Source organism: Polypterus senegalus, chromosome 10 (genome assembly GCF_016835505.1).
Source record: "Polypterus senegalus isolate Bchr_013 chromosome 10, ASM1683550v1, whole genome shotgun sequence".
In the NCBI taxonomy this organism is placed as follows: domain Eukaryota; kingdom Metazoa; phylum Chordata; class Cladistia; order Polypteriformes; family Polypteridae; genus Polypterus; species Polypterus senegalus.
This window is the reverse complement of record NC_053163.1, coordinates 36,943,354-36,958,042: the sequence shown is the minus strand read 5'-3', so window position 1 is coordinate 36,958,042 and position 14,689 is coordinate 36,943,354. Positions and strand designations below refer to the sequence as shown.

Here is a 14,689-nt window from a genome sequence, read left to right as displayed (position 1 = left end):
CATTCACATGAATGAGAGGTGAGAGGACCGTGGGCCGTTAACCGTAAATGGTTGAGAGGAGGGCGGGACTTGAAAAAATCTTTTGGCAATAGTCTCGTCTCGTCTCAAGATTTTCTTTTATAATAGAAAGATACATTTTAAGAACATTAACACAGGTGCAGGCCAGGGAGGAATCCTGGAAGTAAGGCCAATGATCCGGAGGGTAAACATAAATATTCAAACAAGGCCATCTTTCATCTATTTTCTGAAAACTTCTTTTCCTTACTCATGCTACAAGGGTTCTATAATGGTAACATGTCCATTCCCAGAAAAGATAACAGCTTCTCATGGGTTACACTCAAACACACATGGAAACTGACTTATGACAGTCCAATTCCTGTATTTATCCTTCCACTAAAGCATTGCAAGGGGATTGAAATCTCAGGCAGGTGTGTCAATATACTGTAGGGCACATTAAATATACAATATACTATCTGTGTTCACCTGTCATTCTATAAACATAACAGCATGTACAAGATAAAAACCAGTTCTAATGAAGAAGCCAACCTCACACATGCTCCCTCAAATGCAGTCAATTTCTATCGATCCATCATCTGAACACACTTTTCCTTATCAATGTTTTGGGATCCTACCTTAGGAGTATCAGTCGCAAGATTCTATGGGGCACAAGCATGCAAGCTCACTCGGATCAAGCCAATTTCCATCCATCCATCCATTATATTGACCTTCTTTATTTATTAAGGGTTTGACCCAGGAATGCTTGATGAGATAAAAATCCATTGTAGGGTACCTGCTCACAGCCATACTCACTCATACGCCAGGCCAATTCACCCTTATAAACATAGTTTATGCCCCCTTCTTATCCATGATATTCTATGCTGATAATAGGTAGGAACCAGCACTTTCCAATGCACCAGTTCATCATGCACATCTATAATGACTGATACCAGACTATTTTCCATTTATTTATTTTATGAAGCCATATAATCGAAAACAGATTTACAGCAGCAGACACAAGAGCTGGTGGGCACAAACCTGCTCCAAAAGGCATGCCAGTGCATTCACTTACACACACTCACAGAAACATTGTCAGACCAGGACTGTTTCCATCAACCTTCTGAAGCCTTTTTTTTTTTTACCACATCATTCCCTGGGGAATCCTGTTTTGGCAGTCTTGAGCACAAGGCAGGAAGAAGACCTGGACTGGATGTCAGATCCTCACAGGGAACACTAATTCACCACATGTCATCTAGTATGTATCTTTCCATTTCTGAACCCTTGTTTTCCATTGGTGGTGACTTCTAGGGGAATTGATCACAAGGAAAGAACTCACCCTAAAAGATGAACCAGTGTATAACTGGACAAACGTGCTGATATAGATTTACCTATTAACCTAACATATATATCACTGAAATAATCAGGAGAAATGTCCATTAATGCACGAGAAGGTCATGTAAACAACACATAGAAAGAGATCAGGGTGGAATTTGAACCCAGAACTTCCAAAGAGTTAGCTAGCCACGTTAGCCACTGTATGCCTTTAAACCGATAACGAACAAAATCAAGCAGATTACTACCAGCTAATAAGTGGCCATCTGCTTTTTGCAATGAACGGCTCTCTCTTCCAGATGCTTTTCATTAAGTGGTTGTTTTCCTCTTTTCAGAGACCACAATGTTTGGTTTAGTAAGTCAAAAGTGAACTATAGCCCTCTGTCAGTTCACACATGGTTTGTGGCCCAAATGCATTCTCATGCCCCACTTTATTATGACCATTCAGGCAGCAACGCCTTGGAGATACTCACAAATCAGGCCAGGTGCTTAGCATCACACTTTGATATGTATTTACAAAATGCTGAGCATGACCGTTCTCAGCTTTAAAAAGACCTGTGGTTGTTTGTGAAGTGGTTTTCAAGTACCGAAACAACACTTTCCAGGCTGATAGGCTGAAGAAGAATGGCACATACAGTTGCCGAGCAGACATTAAGTCTGCCAGGCATGTAAAGTAAGCCAATATACTCTGCGTTTAGAGTGTCATGGAATGATAGCAGCCCAAAGGTCTGTCCTTTAAGAAAAAAAACAAAAAAAAACAAAAAAAAAAAACAAAACAAGATTAATTTTAAACTTATGGATGGCAGATTTACATTTTACAATAATAATGGTATTAAACAAAGGCAAAAGCAAAAAAAGCCAAGGGGAAAAGAACTCCAAAGATAATAAAGGTTGGGGCATGGTTTTCTAAGAGCAACACCTACCCAAAAATTAGAACATCAGGACAATCAGAGTCTTCCAAGGCTGAGTCTGAAGCAACTTCAGTGTTTCTTTAGCTTATATGTAAAGCTTTACTCCAGGCCAAATCTGAAATATGTGCCCCTCAAGAATAGACCCTCCTCTTTCAAACTGTGTTTTGGGTCTCATTTACTCTTTCTTATAAATGCCCAAAAAGGCTGTAGCTGAAGAATGTCTACTACTGGTGTATCTTGTATGTAAGTGCCCTTGAATGGTAATCTGAGTGAACAGTTATGGTAACTGATAACTTACCAGCTGCACTGATGTCTAAAAGTCCACTGTTGAAGGATTGGCATTGCATTATCAACCTTGAAATCAGTGCTCCTTTTTGTTTTCATTTTCTGGACCTGCTTGTCCAATCCTCGAAGTCTAGCTCCATCAGCATCAGATGTAATGCAGGAACAAACCCAAATGGAATGCCAGTGCATAACAAGAAAATTTCACACATATTTAGTCACTTATCAACCTAAGCTGTATGTCTTCAGGATATAGGAGATGCAGACACAGAGTCAGAGAGAACATGCAAACCATAGGCAGATAGTGACCATGCCAGGATACTGAGCCTGGACTCAGGAGCCGCTAAGCAGCTGTTGTAACCACTAACCTGTATGATTCTTGATAGACAAAAAAATTACCTGTAAATTACTAAAGGCAGTCAGGCGTAGAAGAACTGGACTGTCTCCTGATCAGTTAAGAAACTCTAGGGAAATTCAACTCTCTTTAGACCACCAAGATGATAATATGAGTTGAATAATACAAGAGGGAGGAGACTCCTCTTTTTTAATGATAAAGTCAGAATTTCAACATTCCAGCTTATTGGTAGTACACCTTGCATCCCTAGGCAGGACATCATAAATGTGCTGATACTAGAACAAAATCAAGCACAAAGTGAATTATACTCTAGAGATTTGCACTTAGTGTGATAGGGATGGATAGGATTAGAAATGAGTATACATTAGAGGGTCAGCTCAAGTTGGACGGTTGGGAGACAAAGTCAGAGAGGCGAGATTGCGTTGGTTTGGACATGTGCAGAGGAGAAATGCTGGGTATATTGGGAGAAGGATGTTAAGGATAAAGCTGCCAGGCAAGAGAAAAAGATTAAGGCCTAAGAGAAGGTTTATGGATGTGATGAGAAAGGACATGCAGGTGATGGCCATGACAGAGCAAGATATAGAGGACAGCAAGATATGTAAGATGATCTGCTGTGGCAACCCCTAATGGGAGCATCCAAAAGAAGAAGAGTATGATCACATCAATGTGAAAGGAATTCGAATTTTTATTACAGAATATGGATAAAACTGTTGTGACCACAAGGGGGCACCACAGGGCCCAGGACCCAAGACACAGCAATATAACAAACTCATTTAGAACAAAATAAAAGATATTTATTGTTACAAGGCACTTTCAATCACCTCTCCAGAAATTAGCCACAAGTATATAAATAAACAATTCTCCCTCCATCAGTCCTCCGCTGAGGGTTGCCCACTGCCTCCTAACTCCAACTCCCCAATGTGAGGTAGCGGGCTTCTTTTAAGCTGAACCTGGAAATGCTTCTGGTGTCATGCTGTGCCCTTGAGGAACCACAGAAAAAGTAGGAGGGTTCTCCCCCGACAGTGCCCTACATCAATACCAGGGACCCCAACAGAACCACATTTCTGGACTTCCAACTCCCAAGCACCCCATGCGGGTGTTCGGATTGGAATACCATATGAGGACCACTGTCACCTAGTGTAGGGGGATGGAACCACTTCCGAACTTCAGATTTTCTCAGTCCATCTGATAAAGCATACTGGCCAGGTACAAATTTTATTTCCCCGTTCCGCCAGCAAATTCACTTGCGTCATCTCACTGGCCTCCTGTCCCATTCTCCTCCTACGCTCTATAAATAAGAAATCAGTAATAACCTACATTAATAATACTTTGTAGTGCACATGCCAAAACGTATCCAATCTGTTTTGCACACATTTTCATATTCCTAATTTTACCGTTGGCCATATTTTTTGTTTCAAATGTTGAATTACCACCAAGACACAAATACAGGAACATGTCCTCATATAAAAAAAGTAACATTTCCATATGAGAAAAACAAATAACATGCGATTTTAGAAAATGGATACATACAAACACTGTAGGCGACCTGCTGTACAAGCAAGCTGAAAGATTGTAAAATTTTTGTGACTTTATGTAATAGAGCCATTTTCATGTGGTATGATTTATTTTTTATGGTAACAATTGCTGCAACAAGAACATCAGATCCTTATATTGAGAACTTTTTAAATCCTTTTATATGCAGATGATATGTTTTGAATTTAAAAACACCCACTCAAAACCTCAACTTTGAAGGAATGCTCAAAGGTGGCAGGTCAGCACATTCATTAACATAGTAAATGCTTTACAAGCTTGGCACATCAATGACATGTCTCCCAGGGTCACTAAATATCATCATCACTGTCCATCTAATGCTTGACTTGGGCCCTCGCAACTGCAGGCCTTCTTTGGCAAAAAAACTGGATTCTAAATGTAAAAACGGAGCACTGTAAAAATAGTCCCTCTCAGTGCTTAAGCATTCAAATGTAACATGACAAGAGGATCAGAAATCCAGTTAATCCCTTGATCCCTCTTACAAGATGGACTGGTTTGTAATTTGAAGTCTTCTTCAGCATCGGTTTCAGAAATTGTAAACTGAGCCTTCTGACTAGAAGCCCACAAAGTGCATGCAGGCAAACCACACTTACCAAATCCATTGTAGATTTTTTTAGTCATGGTTCCTAGTTGCTATTGAATTTTAATATAATGTTAGTGAGGAAGCATCTTCCTTAATAAAAAAATAAAAAAAAAAACCAAAGACAAAATTTTCTAGCTAGAACAGTAAAACTAATTTTGCCCCAGTTTTGGTGGATCCCAAAATCGTTTTTAAATGCTACCTTTTCTCATTCAGATTTAACAAAGGTCTCCAATATATTTTTCTAAAAAAATGTTTGAATATGGACCAATTTTGCTGTTTTCTCAAAGGCACGCAAGGACAAAATTGGTTGAATCAGCTTTCACAACATGAAGAGACCTTGCAGCCTCAGGCCCAGTGGGCTAAGTGGGGCGAGTGTGACCTTGTTTCATTTTCAGATGGCATTCTTTGCATAACACTTAAGAGATTTGATTTATGAAAAAAGCAAGATTAATATTCAGTACAAATACATATGTAAAGGAAAGGTCTGGGAGAAAAATGCACAGAATTGAGGTGCAAAACTGGAGGGAGCATCCAAAAAAAAAAAAAAAACAGGATCTCACACTGCAGGCATTGATGACTTTGTCAAAACCAAAAAAAAAAACAAAACCAAAAGGGAGCATATTGCACAAATAACTTGTTTCATATGTGGAACATAGCCTCAGGTCAGTGCCTCACCACTAATTTTACACTTCTGCAGCTTTTAAAAACATTTCATGTGCAAAGCAGCTCGTTTCAAGGTAAGACAGGAAGTGTTTGAAATGAGCCTCCTCCACCTTCAGTTCTCTAGAAAGCCCCCCTTATGTTTATCTTCACTGAAACAACTTTCCAGGAATTGCGCCAGGCTGTCTGTACTCTTTCGAGGTAGGGTGACCTCAGCTACTACAGTACAGGCCTCTCTGCCTGGCCCGGCTGTGCTTGGTTTTGTCCTCCCTCCTTGTCAGCTTTGTTCATCTCTTTCCAACATATTCATTCAATCGGGTAATGCTTATTCATCATCAAAGTTTGGGACTGCACCCAACCTCATTATTCCATCTGTTTCCTTGGTCCAGTCTTTGAATGACCCACACCTCCCCTTTCAGCTGACAGCTCAGCTCCTGTGAGGAAGTGATAAAGGAGTAAACAGGAAGTTGTTGCTCAGTGAGCACATTTGTTCGGTGAAAAGGAGCTAAGGAATACAAAAATATGTCAGGTGTTTCTCTCATTTTAGTGAATGCAGAGACCCAGATGAACATGAGAGGAGAGTGCTGGTGGTCTATTGTATGCTCATTACGACACAGGCATGTATCCAGTTTTAAATACGGCATATGGACTTTGCCAATAGAAACCTGGGGAAATAAAAAGCTGGAAATTGGGGTGAACAGATTAAACGGATGAAAGAAAAAAAAAAACAAAAAAACGAGCACATTGCCTTGAAAACCCGAGTAGGTAGCACAATAAACAGAGAAATTAAATTGTACATGTATCAGAGAAACAGGAAGATAGAAAATTGTACTATAAAATAATTTTATTATTTAGGAGAAATGACATATCACTGAAACAAAACAATATGGTTTGCTGGGTGACAGCTAATTGAACTTTACAGTTGCTAAGCTTTTTTGTAATTTTCTTTCCATTCATCATGATTTAAAATTAAAAAAAAAAATTAAAAACACCAAAACAACAAATTAAAATCTTAGCGTGATAAGCTGAGCCAATATACAAGTCAAAAGTTAATAAGATTAACAGCCACACCATAGTGAGAAGGCTTCAAGTAAAAACAGAATTCAGTTGATTTCACCAGTACATTTATGGTACTGTGTACTGCCCATGCCTGGAAAATGCACAGTGGTTGTGATGTGTCCTACTCCAGCTCCTCATCGCCAGTTGTTTGGGCAGATCCTTGTTCTTTTTCTTAACCCATAGTTCAGAATAGGCTTACAAACAAGATGCCAGTTCTTCGTTCATCCAAACTCTGTATCCTTTCATCTCTATACACTTTAACAATTTTTAGGAAATCTGTTAATATGCTGAAAAGCTCTTAATCCAGTTGTTCTCCTTTTTAAGGGGAAACTAGAGAAACCCAAGTTGCCTGCAGCAAAGCAAGAGACACCAGCTTTCTATTTTCTTTCATTGTGTTCTTTTTTTACAGCAGTGATTTCTCTTAGTCATTCTGCTGTCTTTTATTAATTATAACTCATTAATTTATCGGAAAATTTAAAGCGTGAACTACTTGCAATTTTTAAAGTTGCCAATGACACGGGATGGAAGAAAAACAAGAATATATACTGTATGCATGTGACTCTTTTAGCTAAGTGGTAGTAAAACCTCTGAGGTCTGGAACTGAATAGTCCTGCTTTCAATACTTAGAATTAGTGCACCCACAAGAGCCACAAAGTTTGTGTCTCTTGTAGACAGTTTCAAGATGATGGAAGGGGAAGAAAAAAAAAAACAAAAAAAAAAAACAAAACACACACACACACACAACTCGCTGTGCATACCCTGGCTATAAAACGTGACTGGGACAAATGAGCTCTTAGCTACCCTAACAGGAAAGAAGAGCTAGCTACTTCTCATTCATGGACTTGCAATGTCAGGGTCAAACTATTATTAGATATGGCTACATCTAACAATGCCAAGAAGACTATCAAGCACATTAAGACTGGCATCACCTGAAGACTGTATTAAAATGAAAGGAAGTTTGCAGAGAGGCAAAAGGCGTGTGCAGCTGCAGTGCTTCCAGATGTCTCTTACCACTGCACTGTTATTAATAAAATATAATATTCCCTTTGGAGAAAAAAATCAAACCTGACAGTGAACACACATCCAAAAATTTTATGGGAAAAGCTAGAAATGTTCTCAACGCATCTCACTGCGAACCACCAAAATTAGCACTAGCTTTCTACTGGTGTATAGCTTACAAAGGCTGAAATTGTCCATAAAAATATATATATATAAAATATTAGCACACACTGCAAAATGGTACAACAAAATGATCTCATTTTTGTGCATTGCATCAGTCAAAGCTACTGTTGGCAACAGGCAAGTTAACAAACCAAAGCTTTATAGGCACTCTGATCTGTCCAAACCATTTGATGGGGAGAAAGCAATTAGCCTGTGGAAATGAGAAATTAAGGAGTAGAACAACCTGAGTCATGAATGTTGATTCCATTGTTAAAGCCCAGTCTGTCATCTGCAAAGAGTGTGTAAGATTCAAAGAGAGAGGGAGAGGAGCAGAGAAAAAGTGAAAGACTTCTTGTCATGGTGCTACACAGTAGACATGACTAATGAGTAAGTATATTACTTGAATTGCCAATTTAATGCAGAAAAACAAAAGCACTGCGTGTGCCCCGCCAACATAGTCTTTGTCACCGTTCCTCTTACACTAAACTTTCCAATGACATCTACATTTTTGCATGTACAGAAAACCTGCATTGTTTACAAAGATCAGTAGCAATGCAATAAAGGTAAAGACCTCACTAAGTCTTGGGCAAATGCTTCTTGTATATTTTCTCTTGGTGATCCCCTTCATTACTTTACAAAACCAATTTCATATGGAGATATCCACACTAGTTCAGCTCTTATTGTGTGATATCCCTGCACGCTCACGATATACAGTGAAAGAATCAAACTTTACTACATTTTGCAGGCACAACAGAAGAGAAGGTTTGAACAAAATAAAACCCAAACTGAAGGAAGCCTTCTGCTTTTGAGGCAGATTTTGACTACGCTACACATTATTATGTAAAAGCTGTGCTGCAGAAGATCAAAATGTCCACTTTAGGCTCAAAAGGCACCAGAGCATAGGCAGCATAATGAAAGAGGCAGAAAGATCACTGAATCCACTACTTGATGAGAACTCTTTAAAGTCTGAAGGGAAACTCCAGAATGTACTTGATGAGCATTGGCTGCAGGGGAAGTTGTGCAATCAAATCTGCCCAGCTGCCCTCTGTTTTTGCGCCTCTCAAACTTTCCATTATTGCCTGACGGCACAGCTCCTGAAGTTTGGGAAGTGGGCTTTTTCTGAGAGGCCTAGAGAGCACAATATGAATCCCTTCATCACATTTAAGGGGCTGCGTCCGTGTGCGCTCCACAACCATTTCAAGGAGGCGTGCTACACAGTCCGCGCTCAGGTCTTTCAACCAGAAACGTCCTTCTTTGAATGGAATTCGAAGGCTGCGTGGTCCAGTACTGGTACGCACGCTTAGGCTGAATAAATGATTTCCCTGCATGCTGTCCCGAACCAAAAATACACCCACTCTGGTATTCAGTAGAAGGCGATGGGCCTCCTCAACCAGCAGTGGGCCCCAGTATATGTCTCCAGCCAATAGAGTTTGCACTGCTTTCTCGATGGTTTCTCGCTCAGTGCCACGAAATGTGCGATAGTGGGTTAACGGGTTTACTGCTTCAATGTTTGGATCTGTTGGTGAACTATTAAAGTTGTTCCATTGTAGCTGTGAAGTAAATCGCACAAGGCTTGGCTGTGAATGCTGGGGACTTGAGAGTTGAGGTTCAAGATGGTCATCAGAACATACTGCTTGCTTGTCTACACCAAGGTTTAAACTGCACTGTATTACTGCTTGGGTTGAGTCATGGCTTTCCTGATCAGGATCCACTTGTGTACAATCACCATGGAGAGGACACTGTCTCTGCCAGCAACAATGGACAGGAATTTGCAGGGGACTGAAACATTTTATTGGCTTGTGGTCTGGGATCGTCTGCCTCTCTGCTTTTTCTATTGAGATCTGATGGTGCCTTTGGCTCACTGGAAGAAAATTCAAATTGTGTTGTTTCACTTGATCAACCAAAAACGGTCTGTGTCCCAAGTCTGAAGGGCTGTTAAGATGATGGTTGCTTAGCAATGATTCTTGGTCTAAGTTTGGGTTTAAATGTAGATTAAGACTATTCAGAGGACGTCCAGATAATGAAGACTCCTGCACAGCTGACCAATTGAATGATTGAGCTTCAGTTGGAGGATTCAAGAGCCTGGAATTAAAAAATTGTACTGTATGGGGTGTGTCAGGCTGACGAAACTCTGGATGCTGGTTGCCTGGTAGGATCTGTCGCTGCTGTACCTGCCTTGCGCCAGAAGTGTTGTCACTATTGGTTTCTCTCTCTGCCTTCTCATCTTTCGGGGCTGCCCCCCACACCATCTCAAACACCCCTACACAGGTTGGGCTCCTCGTCCCCCTCCGCTACCGAACACTCCATCCTCAGCTGCACACAATCCTACGAATAAAAAGGGAACACATGGCACATCAGAATTAACAGATTTAGTTGTTGCAAAAGCAGCACTCGCTTAACAAAGGTTTACTTAAAAAGGAACAACACTATAATACCAGAGTTGGTTAAACTTTATCTTTCTATCTGTCTGAGTGTTTCTAGTGATTCTCAGAATAGATCTGCATCAAATAAAATTGCAATTATACATTTCAGCGAATAACACATGGTCAGCTTATGTTCTGTCTTTATGTGTTGTTTCGTGACTGCAGCTGCAACAGTTGAGAAACACTTTTTTTTTTGCTGCTGCCAATATATGTATACGAACCACTGATAGGGAAAAAATGAAACTCATAAAATACTTGCCATTATAAATGGCTTTGAGAGCACTGAAGGTTTGGAATAAATTCTCTGCGTCCTAGAAACCAATACTGAAACCAATTACTATTTGCATTTTAAATGTTACTTTATAAAAGTTAAGCCTGAATGTCTAAAAATTAAGTTCAGCTTTCACACAATAATTCTGGACTTTTATTTAAGTTATGTTTTATATGAGGGAAAGTCAACTGAAAATTACCAAAAAATATTGTATTCCTACAAAATAGTACTATAAAAGCATAAGAATACTTAACATTAGTTTCGGTTCGTGTGACTATTAAACTTGTTAAATGGCAGTCAAAAAATTAAAAGGGAATGATTCTGATTTGGACTAGGCCAGTCTAAAAATGTTATGTTATACTGACGACTTTATTAGGTCCACATATCCAGTACCAGGTTGGGCCCCTTTAATCATCAGATAAGCCTGAATTATCTCAGGAATGGATTCAGAAAGGTGTTACAAACATTCTTTAGGGATTTCAACCCATGGTAAGCCAATAAGCAAACTAAAATTATGACTATATTTTCATGTAGTGCATTACCCTGCTGGAATTATCAATTTAAATAAAGGTTATAGAGTGTACCCATGTTGTTCCTGGTCCTTAACAATTCTTAGGTATGCAATAGCAGTCAGGCATTCATATGATGCTGAATATGGAGTAAGGGTCCTAATGTGTGCCAAAAGAAAAAAACAACATTCCCCATACCATTACAAAATGCCACTGCCAGCTTCTGACACATGGAAGGAAGTATCTATGGATTCATACAGTCGATGTCAAATTCTGATACAACCATCTACATGTTTCAGCAAAAATTGAGATTTGCCAGACCAGATGATAATTTTCCAATCTTAAGTTATCCAGTTATTATAGTAATTATAGCATCAACTTAATGTTTTTTATAGTTCAACTTCCTGTTTTTAGCTGACAGAAGTGGAAATGCTGTATTGAAGTATTAGCTGTATTTTTGCTAGCTTTAATAATTTCATTCACTCTCACCCTCATTCACATACATTGAACAGCTGCTCACTGGATATTTTTCATCTATCAAACCATTCTTTGTACACTCTAAAAACCAAAGTATATAGAGGTCCAGGAATGCAACAATTTCTAAGATACTGGATCCCCCTAGTCTGACACCTATCATTATACCACATGCAAAGTTGTTTAGAAAATGCCCATTCTAAAGAATGGTTGAACGGTAACAAAACTTCACTCATATCTGCATGCTATATACACCGAATTTCAGTCGCATAATTGGGTGATTGGAGGAGCAGATTATTGGTGTTAACACGGAGTTGATGTATTATATGTATGTGTCTGTGTTTTTGTCCTTGTACAGACAGTGTGGCCTTGTGTTTAAGGAAATGGACTGGAAAGCACAAGGCTGCAGGTATTTTGTGGGTGAATCCTTAAGAGGTGGGGGTCACCTGCCCATCACCTTAAATGGATTACCCCCAGCCAATAAAGGCAGGCTGGGAAGTGAAGTCCCTTTGTGCTTCATTAGAATGTGTTCTGGTGGAATTTGGTCATCTTTTCTGAGTATAGTATTGCTTTCTTTTTTGTGTTTTTGTTGAATTTTTCTCAATTTTTTCTAATGATTTAAGGATTACAGTTTGACTATTTTTTTTTTCAAATTGCCTATAGGACTGTTTTGTGCTCATGGCAAAGGTTTTTTTTCCAAGGTTGTTACATTTTTCTTTGAGAAACATTGAATTATTACATTTTTGAGCTTTGAAGCTAATTGATAGTTTTGGCAGCCATGTAGGTTAAAACCAGCCAGTACATTGGGAGCTTTGGCTGCCTCCATGTGTGCCTGCACCTTTTCTGGGCAGGTTGCTGGGGATTCCAAACTGCTTTCCAGCGTATTTATGAAGACCTCACACCACTTTGTCCATTTTGTATGAGTAATCACAACGCAACACTATGTATATAAACAATCTAAGTATGAATAACTGTACAGCCTCAAGGCTGAGTTGAATAAGACAAAGTAAGGGACCAGGAGATGAAATGCAGTCTATGCCAAAAATAGATCAAAGCCATAAAGACATTAATACCAAAGCTTTAAAGCTTGAACAGAAACCTAAAGTCGAAGTCAAAGAGGAAAGTTTAAAACATGATGACACAAATTATTTGTTCTTACCCATTCAAGGATCTCCAAAGACACATACTGTACAATAAATTACCAAGTAGTGTTGAAGTTTAGGAACCTTCAAAACTTGACTTGAGGTTATCTGGGAGAAATCTGATGGATTTTTCAAATGTTCTCTCTCATAATATAAAATTACTTTTATGTTGTTCGCTTGGGACAAAATGCAGTCTCAATGACCAAGAATTACATTTCTGTAGAAAACAAATAATGGCAGATTTGTATAAAATAATCAGTTAAATAAAGTAACACAAATGTAAGGTTTCTAATCATCAAGCTAGAATTTGTTAAAATGAATTAATAATTGGGAAAATAAGCTCTTCTACATGTTATAACTCACTGTACGCACTATGACAAAGGGCTTCAAAAAGGCAACTACAAAGGATATTTGCCTGTTGTATAATTAATTGCCTGCGTTGGGCTGGCGCCCTGTCCAGGGTTTGTTTCCTGCTTTGTGCCCTGTGTTGGCTTGGATTGGCTCCAGCAGACCCCCGTGACCCTGTAGTTAGGATATAGTGGATTGGATAATGGATGGATAATTAATTGCAACATCCTCAAAAATATCACCAGGGTTTAACATCACTTAATTTTTCCTCACTTCCAAAACTGAATGAAATTCTCTCACATGTTGACAGTCAATAGTATTGAGAATAATGTCTGTGAAGGTAATCTGCATGTCCCTAGTTGAACATAGCTTAACCAACATAACATACTCACACAAAGTGGTGTAGTGTGGAGTATTGGGTGGGAGTGCCTGGGTCAAGCAGGTGCTTATCTCAGTAACAAAGCAGAAACAAACTCTGAATGGGGTTCCAATCCATAATAGGGCCCACTAATGCACAACCCTACTCTATCTGTAAACCTGCATGCCTATACAGGTGTCTTTGGGGATGCTACAACAAAAAAACAAAACTACTGCCATAAGCGTGAACACTACAAATAAAAATGAATTGGTATGGGATTGAAACAAAGACACTGAATCCATGAATCTCTTTGTGATCAGAATTAAGAATATTCAAAGTGTGACTATTAACAAAAAGCACTAACGGATGTGTATTAAATACATTTTTAATGAAAAAAAATCTTTTAATGTTTATAATATGGTGTTCAGAACTTTGTGTCTTGCATGTCATGAAAAAGAAATGCAAAATAAAAATGGAAATACAGCACAATGCATTTTTCAAATAAATACCAAGAACCTTGTAATGCCAAAATACAAAAACATTTATAGTTAGCTGTACCAAGAATTGGTTAAAACATTTATGTTAACTTTTAAGAAAACCTAAATATTATCTAGGCAATCATATGACACATTCAAAAACCTTAACTAAGATGATGAGCACCACAAACCAATACTGCTCAAAGAAATGTGTACACTGCGGATGGAAAGTTAAAGATTTACTTGTGGTTTATCATTCTGGAAACAAAACTGCACAAAGCAAGAAGGGGATGACTAGAAATCAAGTCAGCAAGTCTGTCAGCCATTTATCACAGAAAAACATGAACTAACAAAGGAGGACACTTCAAAATTTAGCAACATTCTTTTGAGCAGACAGCAGTTTTGGTTATGAAAACATGGTTTTGGGAAATATATTGCTGCACTCAAATCTGTGGTAAAACCAATAATAATGTAATTGGAGCGCTACATTTTTGGGATATTTTGAAAGTCAAATGTGGTTTTAAAGGATGTTTTCATTTGTGAATGTGGATCTAATGTTAGCACTTGCTGAAGAAAAAGAATGGCCACACTGACACATTAAATAGTTGCCTTGTTCTGCAAAGGCAATGTAAAAATTCAGAGTCGGTCAAAGACAAACAATTAAAAATCTGTGAATGGAAATTAAAAATTTTAAGATGGGTGACAGGCACAATTATAAAAAAAAAAAAAAAAAAACCAAAAACAACAAAAGCAATTGGGCAGTGGTCAAATACACTGTAAAGGCATTTACCAAAATA

General features: G+C 38.7%; 1 protein-coding gene across 3 annotated transcripts in view; it reads right to left on the bottom strand.

The window, feature by feature from the left end:
• Positions 1–6,497: 6,497 nt before the first annotated feature.
• The window catches only part of LOC120537078, a 54,894-nt gene continuing 46,702 nt past the window's right edge, over positions 6,498–14,689 (bottom strand). For all 3 annotated transcript variants that reach the window (XM_039765719.1, XM_039765718.1, XM_039765721.1), the window contains one exon: positions 6,498–10,216. In XM_039765719.1, coding sequence (XP_039621653.1) covers positions 8,851–10,140 — 1,290 coding nt within the window. In that variant the 5' untranslated portion in view covers positions 10,141–10,216 and the 3' untranslated portion in view covers positions 6,498–8,850. The remainder of the gene's footprint in view (positions 10,217–14,689) is intronic.